The sequence below is a fragment of the Jatropha curcas genome, chromosome 8 (assembly GCF_041381405.1).
Source record: "Jatropha curcas cultivar XTBG-Jc1 chromosome 8, XTBG_Jcur_1.0, whole genome shotgun sequence".
NCBI classification, from domain to species: Eukaryota; Viridiplantae; Streptophyta; class Magnoliopsida; order Malpighiales; family Euphorbiaceae; genus Jatropha; species Jatropha curcas.
In genome coordinates this window covers 26,996,298-27,018,666 of record NC_143158.1, presented here as the reverse complement: position 1 = coordinate 27,018,666, position 22,369 = coordinate 26,996,298, and the positions used below count along the sequence as shown (strand labels likewise).

Sequence of the window (22,369 nt, the reverse complement as noted above, 5' to 3'; positions counted from 1 at the left end):
AGCTAGTTCAATAGATTAAAATCAACTAAACGTATATTAAAATAACATCATTTTGATTTGATAGATTTTGAGGTGAAGTTGGAGCTCTGGACGTTTATGGTTGTGGACAACATTTGTAAATTTGCTTCCTAGTATATTTCATGAGCCTGTTTGGTATGGAGAACTTGTCAGTTTTGAGTCTGTGAATAGGTCTACATTTAGGCCCAATCCATGTTCAAACTGTTCATCACTAAATAAAATTGTGAATTTTTATTGGGCCTAACTCAAGCTAGGCCCAACCTCAAGTAAAAATTGCTATGAAACTAATTTTATAAACACAGGCACTTTAATTTTAAAAATGTATACACTTGTGTCAAACACTTAACTTTTCCTATGCATTTAATGTTTAAAATTCAAAATTTTAAATGGAAGAACAAAAAATTGTAATGAAAGCAGAACAAAACATTACGATGAAAGCAAAATATAAGAATAAAGTAGTTTTTTTTAAAAGGCATAAATTATTTATTTTTATAAAATTTTCGGATAAGACTATGATTTTATCACTATATTTTGGCCTAATCATAACATTATCCTGCATTTCTAGAAATACATAATTTTATCTGTATTTTTTTTCTTCCGTTATAATATTAAATCCCTTTGTCGATTTTTGAACTTTTTCGCAATAAATTACTAGTAGAATTAATTAATATTTACATATATTTTTATTAACTATTTTGTCCCTATATTTTATTAAAATTAACTAATATGATCCTATATTAAACAAGAAAAGTATAAAAAATTGAAAGAAGGATATAATAGTGTAACATAAGCAAAAGATGATGATAAAGACTGTATTTTCAAAAATGCAAGATAAGTCATGTAGGGGGCATTCAGTCGGTTCTGTTCAAACCAGATTGAATCAACTCAAATTGACTGAATCGAAATTAAAAGCATAGCAAACCGACTTGATCAAAATAGGAATTGAAACCGAATTGAACCAATTTGGTTCGAACTATTCGGTTATGTACAATAATATGAATCATTATTTTTTGTCTAATAAAAAAATAAAAAAGACAAATATATATATATATACTACTTGTTGATTTTATTTTTATCAAAGAAAGCATAACAATTATTAAAAAATTGAAAAATCATGAAGAAACGCAAATAAATAATAAAAGAAAAAGAAAAAATAAAAAAATAAATAAAAATACCAAAAAAACAATACTCGCAGTTGCAGTGTTGTTGGAGACTTGAAATTTGAAATAAGATGAGTGAGATGAGAGGGAGATAAGCGTGAGATATTAATTACATAGAATAAGCTTAGAGTCGTAGCCTGTGTCTTTAAATGAGTAGATTATATCTTTAAGTAGGACTATGGGAGAGAATTTGAGTAAGCGTGAATAGTTTATGTGAAGACGTAAAAACCCAAAAAAAAAGAAAAAGATAGTTTTAGCTCAAAATTTTGTGTTTTATTTTTTGGTTTAATCAGGTTATTCAGGTTTCTTTCTACGCAATTGAACCAATAACCAAATACCGAAATATATGTTCATATCTTATCGAACCTAACTAAATAACTTGAAAATCGAACCAAATGGACCGAATTGGTTTGGTCCGGTTCACAAAATGGGTTCCCTAAAGTCATGTATTTTGGCAAAATACAAGGAGAAAATAGTAGTTTTCTCTTATTTTTATTTACGGAAAATAAATTGTCAGGAGGAAGAATGAAAAAATTATAATCTTATCTCTATAAATAACTACTTCGTCCCCGTCATTTGAAAAAAAAAAAAATTCTATCGTTGTGTTTTGCTGCATTACAATAGTTTATCTTTCTTTTCATTTTTTTTTTTTTTAACTTTACCAATTAAATGCCTCATAAACAAGACAAAAATGTTCTTAGTCAACAAACCACTTTATAGAGATTATCAAACAACAAAACGCCATTTACTCAAATTGGTTTCACCGCCACCATCTTTATTTCATTTAAACAAATAGATGCAGAAATCTCAATCCTAAAAAATCCACCATTGATGAGACCAATTTGATATAATCGTTAACGAATTTTCACTATCAGTTAACTTATCTCCTGATAATCGACTCATCCTCTTCGAATCAAACTCCTGAAACAACCTCTCAATTCAAATGCGACTTTAACGATGGCATCAGATTTGTCCAACATGTTTTGTCGAATTCGCCCCTATTATCTCGATGCCTTATCAAGCAAATTCACATTATTTTCATATAATGTCATCAAGCATCACGAGCCCAAATGCAAGGGTTTCAGCAGTTGAAAACTGCAAGTTATTGCTAGGAGGCTTAAAGCAACTAGAGATTTCAGCATTAGAATCCATAATTAGTTTAGAAAACGAGTTAGAGATGATGTCAGGGTCAGGAGAGAGGAAAGAGATGAAGAGGAACCCAAGAGGCAGTTAAAAATGCAACCAAAGCATGGAACATAACTTGGGAATTAATTTTCAATTGCATGGGATGAAGAAGGGAAAGAGAATGCATTTTGTTATATTGTAACAAAAAAAGAGATTGAGATATATCGAAATTCAGAATTTAATTTTGATATGTTAAAGAAAATTTTTGATGGCAATGAAGAAGAAAAAGAAGATGGCTAAGATAATGATCGCAACAAAGAGAAAGGAAGATGGAGACTTTCAAAGAAGGAAACTTCGTACAGAAGTAGAGAGTTTGATTAAGCAAACACTTAAATAAATGCATGAAATGGGATTAATAGGAGTTGCTTAGATTTAATCTTATGCAATATGCATTAGAATTTTTTTTTTTTTAAAGAAAAGAAAACATAAACAAAAATAAATTAAGCATACTGGAGAAATCCAATTCAACCGAACAGGGGAATAGTTAAGGATTCGTTTTTGCAATTTGTATTCTCTCTCTGTTGAAAATTTTATACACATGATTTCCTTAATTAGCCCTAGTTGATTCTCTGTTCTCTCTATACACAAAATTTCACAATTCCTTTCTCTTTTCCCAATCATCTACCTAATTATCTAGAAAAAGAAGAAAGAGAATATGGATTAGAGAGGCATATCCGATCAAACTCGATTCGTTTTGATTATAATTTCGCTTCTGCTCTGCTCCATCTAAATCCACGGTTACTGATCTATCTCCGCGTACGCATGTCAATCTCGAATAGCATGGTCATGCCAGCAAAGAAGCATGGAGATGCAACGACCAAGGATGTAGAACCGAGTCTTCTGCTGCTTAACCATTACAAAACACCTTCTTCGAAAACTGTCTTTTCTTCTGTGACTGTGACCCTTTCTCTTGCCGGCGGAGGCCTGCGGCGGAGGAAGGTGGAAGGCAATTGACATTTGTTATATTGGGAGATGAAACCGAAAAAGGCAAAAACTGATAACCGAGACGAAGTTGAAGATGAGAAGGAATTGGTTGGAGTAGTTATGTTTATATAGGATGATTATATTATTGTTGAAGCAGGGCCAATTTGGTCCCATTTTTTGGATTGTAGGCTGCCCCACAACTTGCTCTTAGTCTCTGATAATTTCGTAGAAGGTTACTCTTTCTGTAATGGCATTATTACCCTTTTTAGAATAATTAATCAAATTGAGATTCTCCGGATTAATGGAACTTCACTGGTGAAATTTTATCAATTTTTTTATTAATAATGACATTTAAACTATTTAATTTTATTACGAAAATACTTTTTAAATTCATAGACGTTATTTCTCAATCACAAATCTATGAATCATACGTTCTATTATTTTGTTAATTTATGAATTTTACGAGAGCGTTTTGGTTCAGCTGATTCGTACAGTTGATAGTTCATTCACGTTCAATTAGATTATAAATATTTAATAAACTATTCAACCAATAGTCCCAATCAATTTACATTTTGAAATTATTTCATATTATTCGACAACTAATTTATATTTATATTATGTTTGAATTTCACTAACCTCATAAAAATAATTATTTATAAAATTATTTTCAAAATAATATTTTTTATGATCATCTTATTTATATTGATAGTTATTCAAAATAATAATTTTCTAATAAATTTTGTTTTAAAAATTTAATTAGATATTTTTTATTTATATAATACTTCAACATAAAAATAATATATTTACCATAAAATCAAAAATAAGTTGTATATCAAAATTTCTAAAAATAACTATATTTTTAATAATCATTTTACATTTTAAAATCATCTATTATTAAAATATTATCGAATATCAATATATATCAGATTAAACACTATCAATTTTCACTTGAGTATGAGCAATTGAAACAAACCCGGCCTACCCCTCATCAATTCAAAGGGGCACTAAAAGTACTAAAGAAAATCAAATTCAAATTTGATTCTCACAAATAAGTCAAGGGTATTTTGGTCATTACGGTATATAGCACCTAGCTTACTTTGCATGGTCAAATGAATGTGGGCCCTGTTCAAACATTGAAAAGGACTTGACATGACATCAAAGAGAAGCCGTGTTGGAAAGAAAACGGAGTCCCACTGCCATAAACACACATCACCCAGCCCAACGTGGGTTTTTTGTCCTTATTTGAGCCCACGTTTTTAATCTTCCGTCCTTTATAAGCTTCTAGGCTCTGTGCAACTATTTGGTGGCGGCCCAGGAACAGTGAATTTATCTCGTCTCTCATTTTATCGTGAAAATTCGCTCAGCACAGGAATAAAACTCAGAGACAGGCAGCCGACATAATAACATGGTAGAAGGGACTCGTATCGTCATATATCGGCAATTTCTCGGCCGACTTCTTATGATAAATTATACGTACCCTTCGTTATAGTTTATTCTTCTTTTACACCACCAGCAATGAAGAATTCCTTATTAATATTATCCCCATCCAAAGAAAATTTTTTTGTTACATATATTTTATAATCGAGGCACGAGTTGGCGAGTTGCTTTGGATTAATTAATTTATTTATTTTATATCTCAACAGCCAATATCCAGAAAACAGCATCAGCCGCGGACCCACCTTATCCCTAATGACGTGGATGAGAGATAACATGCCATCTTTTCTTTTCGACGACTGAGACCAGTACACATTATCTTAATAAAATACAAAACAAAATTTCATTCTAATTCCATTATATACTGTTTATTTATTTATATTTGACCCGATAACCTACCAATATGGGTGAAATTTAGGTCACGTCCCATAATTTCACCAGATTATTTACTTTAAATAAAGAAAAAACCATAATTAAAAATTAATATATTTTACCATAACTTCAATTCTATTATTTTAAAATCTCATCTCAATTCTATAGATTTTCATTAAACGAAATTTTAGAGTTTGCATTCAACCAAACCAAGCTAAATACTTGTCAATCAGGTGGTGGTCTAGTTGATCTTCTCGCTTATATGAGAAGTGAGATGCTTTGAGTTCAAATCCATTAATTTGGTAAGCCAAAGGAACGACTATCCCCTGTTGTGTAACCCGCATCGCTATTTTAGCCTACTGGATTTTCAATGAATTAAAAAATAGCGCCCAACACCTTAATTAACCATTAAATTACTTAAAAAAAACTAACAGCTCGTCAGAAAAAGAAACCGAAAGCAAGCCGTATCAATTATATGCAAACGAAAAGTTCACAATAGATAAGTTGTTAGTGATTCCCAGGCATCAAATTCTAATCAGGAAGGGAATTTATTCAATAAGCAAGCACTGTTCTATATAAACGCTACCTTTACATTTTCATGTGGTAATACTTGTCCAACAACTTATCAGAGTATTCTCCGAATGTGAGAGAACAATTTGCCAGCATCAGCTGAAAACAACACCAACCAAAATTTTAAAAGGTCATTCTCATATTCTATTATGCTTTGACGAGTACGCTACTAGAAGCTTAACATGTAATATAGTAAGGAAATTATTGGCAAGAATATTTTAACAATTGGGAAAGAAGCTACTGTCGTGTAGGAATATAACTTCTATTTCTATGAACTCAGGAAAGCGACACAGACAGCGCCTAACTTTGTTAGCATTCATGCTTTGACTAATTCCATACTTTCTTGAGCTTTTTTTTATTTTTTACCTTTTTGCTAGTTGTTTTAAAAAAAATCCCCTCCTCAAGGACAAGAATGGAATTCTCCAGCATATATTCCTGTCATTTTTAAGCTATTACTCATCCTATGTGATCTCATATATGATTTTCACATTTCACGTTCTGTAAATATTCAGATTGGTAATTCATGAGCCACGCAGATTACGTACCTCTTTGTGAATATGCATCTCCTCAGGGAAGTTGAGCTTTTCATCCCTGCAATTGGGAAAACCATTAACACACAAAACATGTGTATTCATAGAAAATTAAAAGTTCATATCATGCAAATACTAATGCTAAAATAATCATGGGACAATGATGAATCACCATGGATCTTGGTTTCAAATTCCATCATTGTTAATCCGTTAAAAATAAAAAGAATAAAAATAAAAAGTGGATAAACTAAGTTAAAAGGAACACACTCAAGCACGGCTACAAAGGGCCAAGGCTAGAAGTACTGTGAGTAGCTTCATCAGCAGCCTCCAGGTACTAATGCAACTGACTGATAGTCAATATTAAGCATAGTTCTTTCATATTGCTATCATTAAAAGTACAAGCAAAGTCATGTCAACAAACTTTTCCTTTTGTGATTCACTAACATACCAATCAGGTTGCATAAAAAGTGCAAAAGTTGATCGGTCAACACCAGAAGCCTCCTTTCCTTTAGGTGCCTGTGAAACAAACATTAAGGTATGAAAGATTAAGGAGATAAATGAAATATTTGCGCCAATTAGGCACAGTGCACCTTTGGCTTGATGTAGAAGCATCTATCTTAATTTAGGTGCTCTGACTTAAGACTGAAGAAAAATTTGAGCTCTAGTTCAAGATTGAGATACGAAAGAAAATGACTACCATTTCAACATGAAAACAAAATAAGTGACTGATAATAATCTATTGTTCAATTTGTCAATAATCCTCATTAATTAGTCGAGGATAACTCCAATCCTACAGTAACAAGATGGTGAAACAAAAAAATAATCACCCTCAAAGGCACTAATACCAAGAGGATGCTTTCTGAATGGTTACAATGGACAATTCCGTTACCTTGATTACGGCAATGCATGGATAAAGACAAAAAAAATAAAAATAAAAAATAAATAAAAGAGCAATTTTGACCATATAAACATATGATGTTGATCAGAAATAACATTTAAACAAAATAGAAATACAAGTGAGCCCCAAATTTTATGAGATCAAATTATAGACAATACCCGAACACAGTGAGGTGTTGCACAAAGAAAACCTCTTGAAAGTATTTCAGTGGTTTCACCAACTTGGTATGCTATTTCATCTTCTCCAAAGACAACCTAATGCGTGAGAAATACAGATGTTTACTTATCATTCAGAATTTACTTTTGAAAAAGAAAATCTAAACATGAACAACTTTGAAACAGTATCAGCAAGGCAATTTAATATGACAAGCGATCTTGGACTAGCAACTTGTAATTCTCATGCTTATTTTAAAGGACCATGTTCTGGAAGCAAATTTTCTCACACAAAACTATTTTTGTTGCAACCTTTCCATGATTTAGAAGACATATCCTCAAGAATTTTAAGTTAAACTCAATGCTCCAATGTCCCTCCTAATATTTGTTTGTCTTTTACAATGTCCTGTTCTTTGAATGAATGCTGATACTTCAGGAACAATCAACATTTTATCTCTTAAAATTTGTATAATGAATTCACCCAAAAAAAAAAAGTATGATTTAAAAAAAGCAACACATGCAGTGAAATTGCTCCTAAAAGATAAGCAATATGCTAGGGACATTTTGAAACATGCAATTTATTAATTTTTCATCATCATAAATAGCATTTTTGTATTAGTGAGATTTTTAATGTCAAGAAAGTATACTTTCACAATTTGATCGGTTCGTGTTTTAATATAAAGACCAGCAGCACTATCAGGGCAAGGTATTTCTACACCATCTCTCTTAAACATGGCACAGGTCAGACCTACATATTGAATTAAAATGGAAATCAGAAAACAATAGTGACAGTTATAATCTATGTATTTCAAGAAATGTATATTTCAATCCATCTACCAGTTTATCCATCAATAAAAGAAACAATGGACATATTTTAAAATCAACAAGAGAACAAGGTGCAGAAAAATTTTTGGCAAACACAAACATGGCATACCATACAAAAATAAACTATTTGTTATGCAAAATGCATAAATGGAAATAACATCAATTGGTCACTTGGCTAGTAAGAGCAATAAAAAAGAGAGATTCAAAAAATTGACTACCTGTTAGTGAACTGTGATCTGTATGCCACCCACACCAAGATGATACAGAGTCGCCATTTTGGATAGAATCACTGAAAATGGTTCTACTTATTAAATAATCACTTCCAGAAACCTAGACAAGTCACTCCATCATTTCAAATACATAAACTAAGGTACCTAGACTATTTCAAGTAAATTTGTCAGAATGCATAAAACAAAGTTATCTAATTGATGAAGTGCAATCTAGAGTTGAAACAAAAAAGTTTCTGCGAGAGGGTAAGAGCTCCAAGCTTCAAAAACCATTGCTGGAAATATGACTATAAGTTATAATAAAGAAGCTTGCATCAAAGAGCAACTGCCTGATAATACGGTGTAGTGAATCCCAATTCAACAAAACACAATTGTCTCTCATCAAATCAGTAAAAATAAAAGACTTTAATAGAGTCCTGTCGTGACATCTCCAAATTCAAGCTTAATTAAAAACCACCATAATTCCTTAAAATTCAAAGCAATTAAAAAAAATGCCTCGCTGCACTAACGAGTTGAGGGAGATAGAAATAACCATTATTAATGTCTAGTGATTCAATGTAAAACTATAGCTGATTGAGAATCTGACATCTAACTTCAATCTTATCTAAATGGGTATGCACACAAGCATATATTCCAGTTCTGGGATCCAAGATAAGAATTTCTGATTGCCTGAAATATTACTGCTGGAGTAAGACTTCTTTCAGATATAGCATGGCACATCTTCCATTTCATGAATTGTAACATGCATGCAACAAAATCAAGGATGGAGGACACAAGAACAACCATGTTTCAATGCAGCTGTGCATAACAGATTAAGATATATCAAGAAGGATCATGATGACAAAAAAAAAAAAAAAAAAAAGGAATTTGATCTTTTACAAGCAGTAAAATTGTTCAGCAATTAGAGAACTTAATGAGACAATTGTTCAGCAAGGTACCTCTCTTCTGTTGGCAAATAATAAAGCAACCTGCCTTTATGACACCTAGAGCGAAGAAGTAGTTGTTCAAGGCTTTCATCTTCATTCATTTTGATCCCCTTGGACACTGCAAATCAAAATTTGAAAAGGAAATGAGAGTCAAAAACAAAATGTATATATAAGAAAAACATAATTGCAATAAACAGAAAACAGCAGTGTTTTATGGGGGGGACAAGCAAGAAGGCACACATACAGTAGGCAATCTGATCAGTAGCATGGGCTAGATGCCTCAGTCTTAAATTCTTGTCAAGTAGCTGAAGACAAACCTTGTTTCAAAGACAAGTATAAGACCACAAGTCCCTGGATGGACTATCCAGAGACCAGAGACTGGAGCACAATCGCATACTCCACCAGCCATATAATATTTATTCACATGGAAACTTTTTCATAGGTGAAATATGAATCATGTATCAATTTAAACCATGTAAAAGCAATACTATGAACTCTAATCTCAACCAGAAAACCATCAATGAAAAATATTTCTAAATCCAGTGAAATCCTTATATATACAAAGATCCATATATATTAACCCAAGAAATAAATGGCTCTTTCCTTAGTTTGGCAAACCCCAAATGCATGATCCACCAACAAAAAAAAATTATCTGTTACCACAATGGAACCACTGCAAATGCAATGGAATTTTATGGATGTTGCCACTTCAATTTCATTTCTTGAGAAATGTTTAGATAGGTCCTCAAAGTGGTGGATTTTGTTCCTCAAGGCTAAAGATTTTTATTCTAATAATCAGTTGTTCCAATAATAATCGTGGAAACTGAGAACTAGAAAATAGAAGGTATGAACATCATAATTATTTTCATGCAAACCAAATATTGAATTCTGAAGAAATTACCATATTGATCGCAGTGATAAGCTACCATCAATCCAACATCAAGGATCAGCTTTCCAAGTGATTTAAAAGCTACACGTAAACAAGTTCGATTCAGCAATTAGATAAGTGAGACTAAAATTTTGAAAGGCAACCATCATCATGCATAATACTTCAATTTTTCAACAAACAAGCAATTAATTTAAATTATGACTCCAAACATACCAATTTCTAGTTCTGGCAAAACCTTATCAGGCCATATGTTTGATCCACAGTAATGAGGATACCTATAAGATAGAGCATCATTATCAACTATGCAAATGAACACAATTAGATTGTCGTAGATAGCATCTGTATTTGAGTAAATATATTCTTCAAAACATAACAAAAAAGTTTCCTCAGCCAATTCAGATGTTCTGTCAAAACCAACGTACAAATTAGATATCAGTTACATTTATGACCCACTTCAGTTAGTCATCACAAGTGTTTGGTTCAGCAATATAAACAAGTTGTATCCTTTCCCACTTTACCGTTCTATTAGATTGGGATCAGTCGTAGGCACATCTAGCACTGGATTTGCATAAAAGGAACCTTTGAATAAATCTGCAGAACACCAGGAAAGAATTATGAAAATAAAACATCCACCTTCTTTCACTTGATCAACTTGCTTTGTTTCATTTCAATGCAGTTAAGTTGCTACCAAATTAAAACTGATGACTATGCATAATTATGCACCACTAAATGCATTGCACAAATTAAGGCAACCCAACAAAAAAAAGATGTCTGTTTGAAGTTCCAATGGGATCAGTCATGTAAACTGTAGCTATGTTTTATCAAGTTGTGCAGCTTGTGCACTATCTTCAGTATGCTGTCAATGTCAAAAAGGTTGTAAGAGTCCCATCAGGCAGGACAGTCACCATAAAGCCTTTTGTGAACAGAAACTGCATTTTTGGAAAAACAATATTCTAAGCAGAAACACAGAAACAATCATCCCATAACATTGCATTTTCAAGTTTGCATATTTTAGCCACATTCTTGTCATGACCTGCACAATCTTCCAATATAGAGCTGAGCAAAAATAAGATTAAGAACAAGATTGTAGCCCCATATCCTAATTATCACATAATGATAGTTGTGGCAGACCAATCATATAATTCATAAATTCATTATGAATCATTACCAGGCTTCCCAGATTCAAGTTTCTCTTTTCCATGGCTCCATCCAAAGTTGTACCTACATATATGTAGTAGCAAACCAACAGTTGAGTTACTTGTGAGTGCAGTAAGCATAATGACCAATTAACTGGCTTCAAAAAGTAAGAGATGGTATTGCAATTGAAGTGCAAACATGTTGTGTTTACCCAAAATATGATCTACAAAAGGGAGAGAAGTACACAATTTTTTTGTTTGACAACCATTCTGAGTATAAGAAGGCCGTACTTGAATCGACATATACACAAAGAATTTAAAAAAAGAATGTGCTACTGACAACGAAAAACTGGTAAAGACTTCCTATGGTACAAAAAATATAGGTCATATAGCAAAATTCCATACTCACACTGTGTGTGTGTATAAGCACATTTAAACATGAAAGTAAACTCTTTTTCTTCTAATAGGTGGAAGTTGAAGTGAAAATAATGACTAAATTAAGATCAGAAAAGCAAGGGTTGAATGTATTTAAAATGGGACAGAGATTCAGAGACAATAAAATACAAAATTTTGATCCAAGTATCAACATTAACCCATTTTCTTTTCTGCATTAATTTAACATTATTGTCAATTACAGCCAATATAGAGGAAGTGTGTGCCAAAGCACCAACATGCTAACATAAATTATATTTTACGCGCAAAAAATGAAAAATGATTGCTGACTTAATATTTTGAATTATTACAATATTTAAGAACTAAAAATTTGTAGAAATACGTTTAAGATTTTTTAGGTAAAAAATTTACTTAAAAAGGAAATGAACAAAAAAAAACTTATTTTACAAAGAATATATTCTATATCAGTACGTGGGTATTTTGGCATTACTCCTTTAGGATGCATATTTAGTACAATGTCGAAGTAGCTGAATTTAATTGATTAAAAAAATTACCTGCTATTTGGATCTTCAAGCTGCTTCTTCTTCTCTTCAGGAAGGCTGGCTAATCTGACAAAAGAGAAGCATAGATTTGTAAGAAATAGAATAGACTTGATTGGTTCTCTTTTTAAATGTTTATATCCAACATGGTGAAATTGAAATCCATTTTGCAGCCTATACCTTGGCGAAAGCTGCAGAAGATTTTGACGCAATGAAGAAAACTCAGGCACCTGTTACAATAAATATCAAATTCAAAAAACGAACAAGCATTTATGCATTCAGGGAAATAACCACTGCAATGCAGGTTGATGCCGTTTCATTATTGTCTTTTTTTTCTCTCCTCATGAGAATTTGCCCTTAATGTCAATGTTGTTTTTTTCTGCACAATCATAATGTGGGAAACACATTTTCGTACTGAGCACAATGCATGCACCAATTTACTAGACTTGAACATAGAAATGGGAACCAAGCTTCCCAAAAAAGTATATGACCATATGCTACTAAAGTTTCTCAAATGCTTCACAAAGGACCTTAATTTATTATAACACCCTTCATCAGTTTCATCTAATTCAGGCCATGCATTAGCAATGGTGCATAGTGCACATATGCAAGTAATGAAAAACCATCCTTGTTAATCTCAACCATCTCAATTTTCTTTGACATAATTCACGTTCATTAGCAAATTCGTAGTTGATAAGCAGTCATATTAAAATGTACGTTCTCATAAAATAATGCAACTTGCAATGCATTTGGGGTGCCTCTTAAGATATTTGCGTTAAAAGACTTCTTGTCAGTCTTACCCAAGAATGTCTATAGAACAAAAAACTATCCATTGTATTAACTCGTCTATTGTATTTGGAACAAGAAACTAATGCATAAAGACAACATCGAGGTTGTTTCATTCAGGACTTATCCCTTAACCAGTTTTTAGCATTGCTTGAATCTAAACATTTTTTCATGTGAGCCATATGATCCCACATTTACATATATCTGAAGCCAAATCATTTAAATAGAGAAATTTTTTATTTCAGGAAATATGGCTTCGTCCACGGGTACCTCTACCTCTACATCTTGATGCAATTCAACTAAGGAAAACAAAGTTACGAAAAGCATGAGCACCATAGTGTTTCACATCATATTGAATACAAACCATTTGACAAAATAAAGAAAAAACGAAAACTTACATCTTTAACTGATAGAATCCCCAGTCCATTCGGTCCAAAACCTTCCTCAATTTTTGTTGACAAGTCTACGTTTTTGTCCTGTTCCATCAGTTTCAACAACAAAAGATTCAAAATTAGAAAAAAAGAAAAATGCATACTCAATGCACAAACAATAAATAAAATTCAACAAGTTCAAGTTTAAAAAAAACCTAAATAACACAAAATCAACGCCAATGATTGACTATCTGTTTTCATGAAACATAGTAATATACGATATAAACCCAGACGATCAAAACGAGTCAACTCAACTACAAAGTCTATCTGCTATTAACTAAACAAAAGCAAGGACATGAAGGAGACAGGCAGAACCACTATACAATTCTTTTTTCCTTTCGCTTTCCTTACTTTTCTCGGCAACCAAACAGAATCAGAGAGATAAAAACTCTAAAACTCACCTTGAGGTCGGAAAAAGGTATTGTAACAATCTTTAGAGTAGGGAAAGCAGTTTGAGACGAGCAAGACATCGTCTGACACGTAATCCTCCGGCGGGAAGAAATCTGATTGGACGGTGAAGGAGATGGTTTACAGGATGAATTGCAGAAGAATTGGCTGCGGCTTTGGGTTTTATAAAGCATTGGCATTGAGAGCAAAAGTGTTCGAGTGAATCACAAGCGTAGAAGGAAATAGCATAATCCTTGTCTGCTTTCGCTTCATTGAAATTTATTTTTGCAGTATCGGGTTCTTCTTGTCTAGGACGCAGACGCACAGTCAGTAACCCGCCCTGACACGGGACTGAACTGTCTTTTTGCTATGTTTGACCTTTTAATAAATAAATCCAAAATTGATAGGTCCAAATTTTTTTTTTTTTACTAATAAAGATTTTCTAATTAAATATAATAAATTTATTATAAAATAATATAAAACAAGAGAAAATGAATAGAGAGCAAAATATGAGAGAAATACGAGAATGCCTTTATTAATGAGAAGCCGCATATATATATAGTTACGTAAGTGGAAGTCTAATAAAAGTCATTTACAAATCAGGAAGATAGAGTTCATAATAATTAAGACTATAGACTTCTAGCTCATATAGGACATCCATTTATTTCATAACGCTTTCCATTGGATGTCCATTCTTCAAAAAACATGCCTCGTTAAAAATCTTACTTAGAAAAAAAAATTCGGTGGGAAAAAAAATTTAGTAAAAGAAAAAAAATACATTACTTTTTTCTTAAATACGATTAAAATACTATCTCATTACGAACCTTTACCATGAAAATCAAATGGGAAAAAATCTTGATTAAAGGAAAAATAGTACAATGCGTATTTACTCCCCTAATGAAGATAAATCTTGAGATCTTTGGGTTTATGCATTTCAATTTTTGTACAAAAATTCTTCAAAACTTATGATAGAAACACTGTAGTAGAAAACTTGTAGTAGAAAATATTTGATGAGCAAATCAATAATGTCATCATTTGAGTGATTGAACTTTAATATCACAATTCTCCATGTAATATTGTAGGAATTTCTCTTTGAAAAGTAGAGTGCACATACTTTGAACAAACACATTCTTGTCTTTTTTCATAAGTTGCTAAAATTTCTTCATGGTTAAAAGAAATGACAGTAATATTTCATTTCTTGAATGCCATAAAATAATTGTATCTCCACATGTGATTGAATGGCTTGTTTATGATATAATATAATGTCGATTAGTCAAGTAACCTGCATTTTCATAGCCAATCAAAAATGATTTTGACATGTTAGTTATAATATAACTCATATATATCGTGTCATGGAGATGTCAAAATATATGTTTGACTCCATTTAATTTCTTCATATCCAGGAAGAACTATATCTTGTTAATAAAATTTATAAAAATCAAGTCAAGTATGAGTAGTAAGATACATTAAGGCTTTTATTACACTAAGATATGTTATTTCAAAACAAGAGTTCTTCATAATTTTCTCAAAATGAAAAATTGTCATCTTCTCATCAAATGACCTTACTATTATGTATATAATCATTGAATAACTTAATAATATACGAGGATTTATTGAAAAATTTTCATTTATGAGATGCTCGATCTTCAGGCCTAAACAAAACTTTATATTTCTAATATCTTTCATCTCAAACTCTTTTCTTACGGAATTTATAATATTTGGAAGCTCTTCAGGAGTTCAATAATGTTCATAAATCAAATAATGACAAATTCATATTCAAAAATTTCTATAAAAATTCATGAATATATAACAATATTATTAAAATATCCTTTCAACAGATATTTATTAATCAAGAGATCACGTTAGTCATGATAGTATATAAAGTAAATATCAAAATATACTTTCAATAATAAAATATTATAAAAATAATTATAATATAATATAATATTTTTTTAGCCATAAATATCATTAAGACAATTATACCATATGTATTGAGTTTTCTTTAATTCATATAGAAATCTTAAATATATTTCTCGGGGTCTTGATTTGCTTGCTTCAAGCATTTTTCAGTATTCCATGGATATCATTATCTAATAATTTATATAAAGGTCTATATAATTTGATTGAATAAATTTTTTGAGAATTTAACTATGTCACGACCCGTTTCCGTGGGCCCGACCGGCACTAGGGTCCAGGTAAGCTTAAGGCCTCCGAGGCCCGTAGTAAGCCTGAAACACTAAAAATTTACTATCTCGATATAATATTAAACATTCAGCCCATGTTTATAGGAAAATAAATCTCAAGATTTCATTAAATCTCGGCCCAAATTTATCAGCTACAACATTCCACAATTTGAGCCCAATTAACAATACACCACATTTTTAATATGGGTTCACATAATTATATTGTCTATGTTAATACACGACTAATTGTATACAAATTCTACAACTGCGGAGTCACTAACTAATAGATATACATAGATTTTTATACATCTAGATACATAGCAAAATATTTATTGGTCTAGGAAAATTTTCTTTCTAACTCTGCGACGAAGGAACATAGCTTAACCGAATTAAAGAGAAACTTACTTCCTGAAAAATTAGACAAGATATGTGAGCTTTCTAAGGAGTAACTATTATTGCACAACGCACACATTCACATAAATATGTAAATATATATCAATCTAGTCATTCGACTAGTTATATGCTCACGCAGCCAGTCACACAAATGGCATGTCACCAGCACTCACAAACAATATCACCTTCAAATAATCACATCACGTGGAAATTAGTCAGTGGAGTCACCGAACCCCCGATGAGCCGTCCTCTCACATGGCTCATCCTCTCACATGTGCACCAGGGAGCCGATCCCCCATACTGGCCGACCAGTCTAATCCTCACTTGACCAGCCCTCTCATTGTTTTTCTATCCTCTCATTTCTTTTTCATACCAACAGGAGGCAACCCGGTGGTCTCCATCCAATCTAGATCATCAAGCGCTCACAACAGGAGGCCACCCTGCGGGCTGCAATCAAATCTAGACTGTCCGGTGCGCAACGACGAGAAGCCAACCCGTGGTTAATGGTAACGGTAATAATAGGTGCACACTGGGGCGCCGATCTCCCATTTACCCGGCTAACAGAAACAGAATCGGGATCCATATAACAGAATCAGAATATAACAGAAATCAGAATCAGGATCCGTATAACAGAAACAGTCTCACAAACCCATGGTGACCCACTTCATCCCAATTCCACACAAGCAAAGCACAAAAATATCACAACACAATTAATCAAACATTGCAATCGAATGCAGACAAATTAATCAATTAGACATCGTAATGTAATGTACAATTAAACATCCAAAATCAATGCAAATAAATAAATAAATAAATAAATAGTAGTAACAATAAACAATAATAATAAAATAAATAACAATATTAATAATAATAATGAAGATAAATAAATAAATATGTAAATAATTAAATGAATAATAAAGATAATAAATAATCAGAGCACTATATTTATTATGTACCAAATTATAGAACTAATCTAAATAAACTTATTAATTATGTTGTTAATTAAAATTTAGTCTAATTTCTATTAAAATTTCGACAGCACCTCCCCTAAAAATTGGACTATCCACCTGTTTAAATATCACAATATTATTATATATTTATCAATCAATACATACAGCCCATCCGTCGGGCAATCAATCAATTTAAAATCCCATCCTCCTTCCAAAATAACAATCATGTCCCAATGATAATAGCAATCAATCTTTACTTCATATAATTATAACTAGCTTCTATAGCTAATTACCAAACAAATGAAAGCTTTAAAACATATATAATCGAACAAAACTTATATCATTAAGTTAATTTCAATTACTTTCATTTGATAGTTTCGTAGTATCTAACTATTATAGTACTCTTTATCAAACTTTCATTTCTTCATTCTTGCTTAAAGATAATAACCACATATTTATACCTTTATTAAATTTTAAATTAGCCACTAAGAACAAATGCTTCAATTAAACTATAATTTAATGAATACCTCAACTAAGAAATCCAATTTACAACTTAAAATATACCAACTGACTAATTCTTAAAAAGAATTAGATCTAGTACTTCAAATATTCCATATCAAGCAATAATCTATATGAATTATTGAAAATAGATGCTGCCACTACCAAAAGTTTATCAATTCTCATCAAATTTAGTCATTAGAACCTCTGCATCCACAACAAGTTATGAAGAGCACATTTATTCCAACAATATAAACTTGGTTCAAGCAAAAATCCATGATTTTCTCTAACTAGAAGCTGCCATTATATCAAAGAACCCTTGAGTTATTGATTAAACTCATACATCATATGCTACTTAACCCATTTCCCACCAAGAACTTAATTTATAACTTTGTTTGCATTATACCGCAATAATTGTTCAAGCTAATTAGTTAAAATGGCATGCTGCCATTTCAGGTTTCTCAATTCTTTCGCCATTTCAGTTTATAGTTCAATTGAAATGGTACAATCAAGGTTTCCTTCACAACATACCAAGAATTCAACCAACGACCAAAAATACCTACTATCGTACTAACGAATCATCGTTTCCTTACAGAAAATTCATAATAGATTCAATAATCTAGCTATTCTATATGTAAATTCAATTTATAGCTTCCATTTATATATTATTATTATTTTTATTTATTATAATTTTTTTTTGTATCAAAATTTCTTAGTTAATCTCAATAACAGTAGCTGAGAAGTTCCATTTCTATATCAACTCTCCAATTCAGGATCAAAATTCATGAAATGTATTGAAAAGGGTTGAAAATAATTTACCCAACTCATTGGAAATTGAAAACGAAAGCAGATAGCGCGACTGTACCTATTGCGAGCAGCTCTTGGGTTTGATGCGCCGGCCGGAACAGGATGGAGAGAGTGAAGAAGAGACCGAAGCTTCTTCATCGACAAGAGAAGAATCGACGCCGCCGACAAATCAAGCAGGAGGAGGCTCGACGCGATTTTCCGATCGAAGGATGTCGCGGCTCTCCTGCACCTTCTGCGCACGCTAGAGACGAAAGAGAGATGAGAGGGGAGGCCGGAATCCGCTGTGGCGTGGAGGCGACGGCAAGGCGTGGCACTGGTCTCTGGTGATCGAAAAACGAGAGGAGAGGGCCAGGTGAGGTCGCGCGCAGAAGAAGAGGGGGAGAAGAAAAGAAAAAAAAGAAGAGAGGCGGGTCTAGAAACTTCTGGGCCATTCCGGTTCGATTTGAACCGGTTTGGTCCAAATCAATGGTTTGACCCGATTTAACTGTTCTCAAATCGAAAATTCCAACAATATACTTGGGCTTGGGCCCAACTCGCAAAATTTTGGACTCAAGTTAAGATTGTTTGGTGTTTATAGCCCAAATAGTTGAAAATCAAGATTTTTGATTTAATAAAAATTCGATAGTTTTGAAAATAAAATTACGGGGTGTTTCAAACTATATGCTTCAAGTAATTAAAATCCTTCAAGAATTTTCGTATAGATATCTACTTCAAATTAGCATATAGATAGGCAACCATTAATTCATTAGACTGAAACACCCTGAATTTTTATTTTCGAAACTTTTGAATTTTTATTAAATCAAAAATTTGAATTTTTGACGGTATGGGCCGTAAACAGTGAACAATTTTAATTTGAGTTCAAGTTTTGCAAATTAGGCCCAAGCCCAAATATAATGTCGAAATTTTGAATCGAGAACAATTAAATTTTTGAGTAATAATATGAAAGTCCAGCAATTAATCTATTATGTATATATATAAACCAATTATCCTAAAAATCAAATATGATTACTAACTATATTTTTATTTTTTTTATTTAGTTAATGGAGGAAATGTTATGAAACCTAATTATATAATTAAAATAAATTGAACCGGACCCGAAACTCAGATTGATTTTTAGAAAACCACACGAATAATCTGAAAACCAAGTGAAAAACCTGCAAACTGGGCAAGAACCGAGCCAAATCATTAAATTAGACCGAACCGGTTCGAATCGAACCGGAATGGTCTAGAAGCGTTAGCCTTCTTTCTTTTCTTTCTTTTTTTTCTTTTCCTTTCTTTCCTTCTTCTTCTCCAGTCGCGCGATCCCTCCCCTCTCCCTCCACGTTCTCCGATCACTGCACGACCAGGGTGGGTGGCGACTGCCTCCTAAAGCCTTAACGACCACGATTCTGGCCTCCCTTCACGCGGAAAGAGTCCCCCATCGGCGCGAAACGGGACTGTCACTCCGACAGCTCCCAGTTTGGATTTCCGTTGATCAAGCTTGATCCAGGCAGTTGATGGCCACCAGGTGAGCTCCGATCGATTCCTCCGCCTTGTGTGAACGATTTCCATCCAAGAAACGATGGTTTTGGTGGAAGAAATTGAAAACACCATGGTCGGCGGCGAGGAAGGGTCTGTCGGGCTTGTTCCTGCCAAACGAGCCACCGGCTCAACAAACTGATAGCAGATTTGGACTCCTCGCGAAAATTGGAGTCGGATGGTGGTGACCTTGCAATTTTCTGGGCGGTTTAAATTTTCCGGCCACCGTGCACGGCGGCTGGCGACGGCGGTCCGGTGACCGGCCGGCGACACTCCGGCGAGGCCCCAAGAGGCAGAATGATCTCCACTTCGCGTTGATCATGGAATTGAGGTCCGATTCTCAAATAGTTTATTATTATTATTATTATTTATTTTATCGTTGCTGTTATTGTTAATATTATTTATTTAATTATTTAATTGCATTTGAGAATGGATGTTTAATTGTACATTGCAGTCCAATATGTAATTGATCGATATGTCTGCATTTAATCGCAATGTTTGATTAATTGTGTTGTGATATTGCTGTGCTTTGCTTGTGTGGAATTGGGATGAAGTGGGTCACCATGGGTTTGTGAGACCGTTACCGTTATATGGATCCTGATTACCGTTACCGTTATATACCGTTACTGTTATATGGATCCATTACCGTTAGCCGGGTAAATGGGAGATCGGCGCCCCCGTGTGCACCTACCGTTACCGTTACCGTTAACCACGGGTTGGCTTCTCGTCGTTGCGCACCGGACAGTCTAGATTTGATTGCAGCCCGCAGGGTGGCCTCCTGTTGTGAGCGCTTGATGATCTAGATTGGATGGAGACCACCGGGTTGCCTCCTGTTGGTATGAAAAAGAAAAGAGAGAATGGAAAAACAATGAGAGGGCTGGTCAAGTGAGGATTAGACCGGTCGGCCAGTATGGGGGATCGGCTCCCTGGTGCACACGTGAGAGGATGGGCCATGTGGGAGGACGGCTCATCGGGGGTTCGGTGACTCCACTGACTAATTTCCACGTGATGTGATTATATGAAGATGTTAATAATTGTGAGTGCTGGTGATATGCCATTTGTGTGACTGGCTGTGTGAGCATATAACTAGTCGGATGACTAGATTGATATATTCATACATTTGTGTGAATGCGTGTGTTGTGCAATAATTATTATTCATTAATAAACTCACATCTCTTGTTTAAATCTTCCAGGAAGTAGCATTTTCTAAATCCCAGCTATAACTCTGCTCCTTCACTGTTAAAAAGAGATTCTTTAATTTTAATGTTGATATATTAAGTAGATAAATGTCTGAAGACTTATCTGTATACATCTGTTAGTGAATTCCGCAGTTGTAGAATTTGTGTGCAATTAGTCGTGTATTAACATAGACGACGTAATTATGTGAGCCCATATTAAAAATATGATGTATTGTTAATTGGGCCCGAACTGTGGAAATGTTGTAATTGATAAATTTGGGCCGAAATTTAATAGAATCTTAAGGTTTATTTTTCTATAATTATAGGCTGAATGTTTTAAATATTATATTGAGATAATAGTTATTAGTGATTCAGGCTTACTACGGGCCTCGGGGGCCTTATGCTTACCTGGGCCCTAGTGCCGGTCCGGCCCATGGAAACGGGTCGTGACAAAGTTGGTATCAGAGCTTAGGTTGGGGTTCTAGGACACAACTGCGGAGTATAGGAAATTTCTTTATGTTGGGATCGGCCGTAACCAACATAAGGAAGGAAAGTTGTGATTTTCCTCTCTAGGGATGGTGGACGCACTAGACCCTATGAGGTGGGAAAATCCACACCTATTGTGTAGATCAATAGACTATAGAAGAAGTAATTCAAGGTTTGAAGTGAAAGCAGTAGACAATAAGACAAATCCATCGCAGTACCTATAGGGGCTAGAATGGTATCAACCCTTAAGCTAGGGAATAGAGTAATACCTGATGGTAGTGGATTGGCCTGATCACCCAGTACACTACTTTTCATGTGAACTCTATTCTTGTCAGTGAGTAGGATAGTGTAGAGAATAAATAGGATTTTCATTGGTATGGTAGATTCATAAACAAATAATAACTTTGAGGTAATTAGAAATTTGTGTCTAGTTTTCAACACAGCTACTGAATTTCTTTAGAGTTATTCAAAAATATAAACCTTTTATTTTTGTTTTCATTTTATTTACCTGACATTTTAAATTTAAAACCCCATTTTAATTTTGAATTCAAATTGTGTTATGATAAATAATTTG

General features: G+C 33.2%; 2 protein-coding genes across 3 annotated transcripts; both read right to left on the bottom strand.

Annotated features, from left to right (window-relative positions):
- Positions 1-2,844: 2,844 nt before the first annotated feature.
- RTFL12 (ROTUNDIFOLIA like 12) lies at positions 2,845-3,401 on the bottom strand. Its single transcript, XM_089724661.1, has one exon. The coding sequence runs from the start codon at positions 3,318-3,320 to the stop codon at positions 3,129-3,131; it is 192 nt and encodes a 63-aa protein (XP_089580787.1). The 5' UTR covers positions 3,321-3,401; the 3' UTR covers positions 2,845-3,128.
- A 2,133-nt stretch (positions 3,402-5,534) lies between these two features.
- Positions 5,535-14,131, bottom strand: LOC149494430 (2-oxoglutarate (2OG) and Fe(II)-dependent oxygenase superfamily protein). 2 transcript variants are annotated; one of them, XM_089725271.1, is made up of 15 exons: positions 13,797-14,128; positions 13,363-13,440; positions 12,359-12,408; positions 12,194-12,247; positions 11,279-11,331; positions 10,629-10,701; positions 10,324-10,385; positions 10,123-10,191; positions 9,234-9,339; positions 8,287-8,357; positions 7,891-7,991; positions 7,250-7,345; positions 6,642-6,709; positions 6,209-6,254; positions 5,535-5,762 (listed from the first exon to the last, which is right to left on the bottom strand). In XM_089725271.1, exons 1-15 carry the CDS (start codon positions 13,980-13,982, stop codon positions 5,682-5,684), a joined length of 1,194 nt encoding a protein of 397 aa, XP_089581397.1. In that variant the 5' UTR covers positions 13,983-14,128; the 3' UTR covers positions 5,535-5,681. The 2 variants fall into 2 exon arrangements, with proteins under 2 accessions (XP_089581397.1, XP_089581396.1); XM_089725270.1 differs by lacking the exon at positions 5,535-5,762 and adding an exon at positions 5,882-6,098 and having other exon boundaries at positions 13,797-14,131.
- Between the last annotated feature and the right edge of the window lie 8,238 nt (positions 14,132-22,369).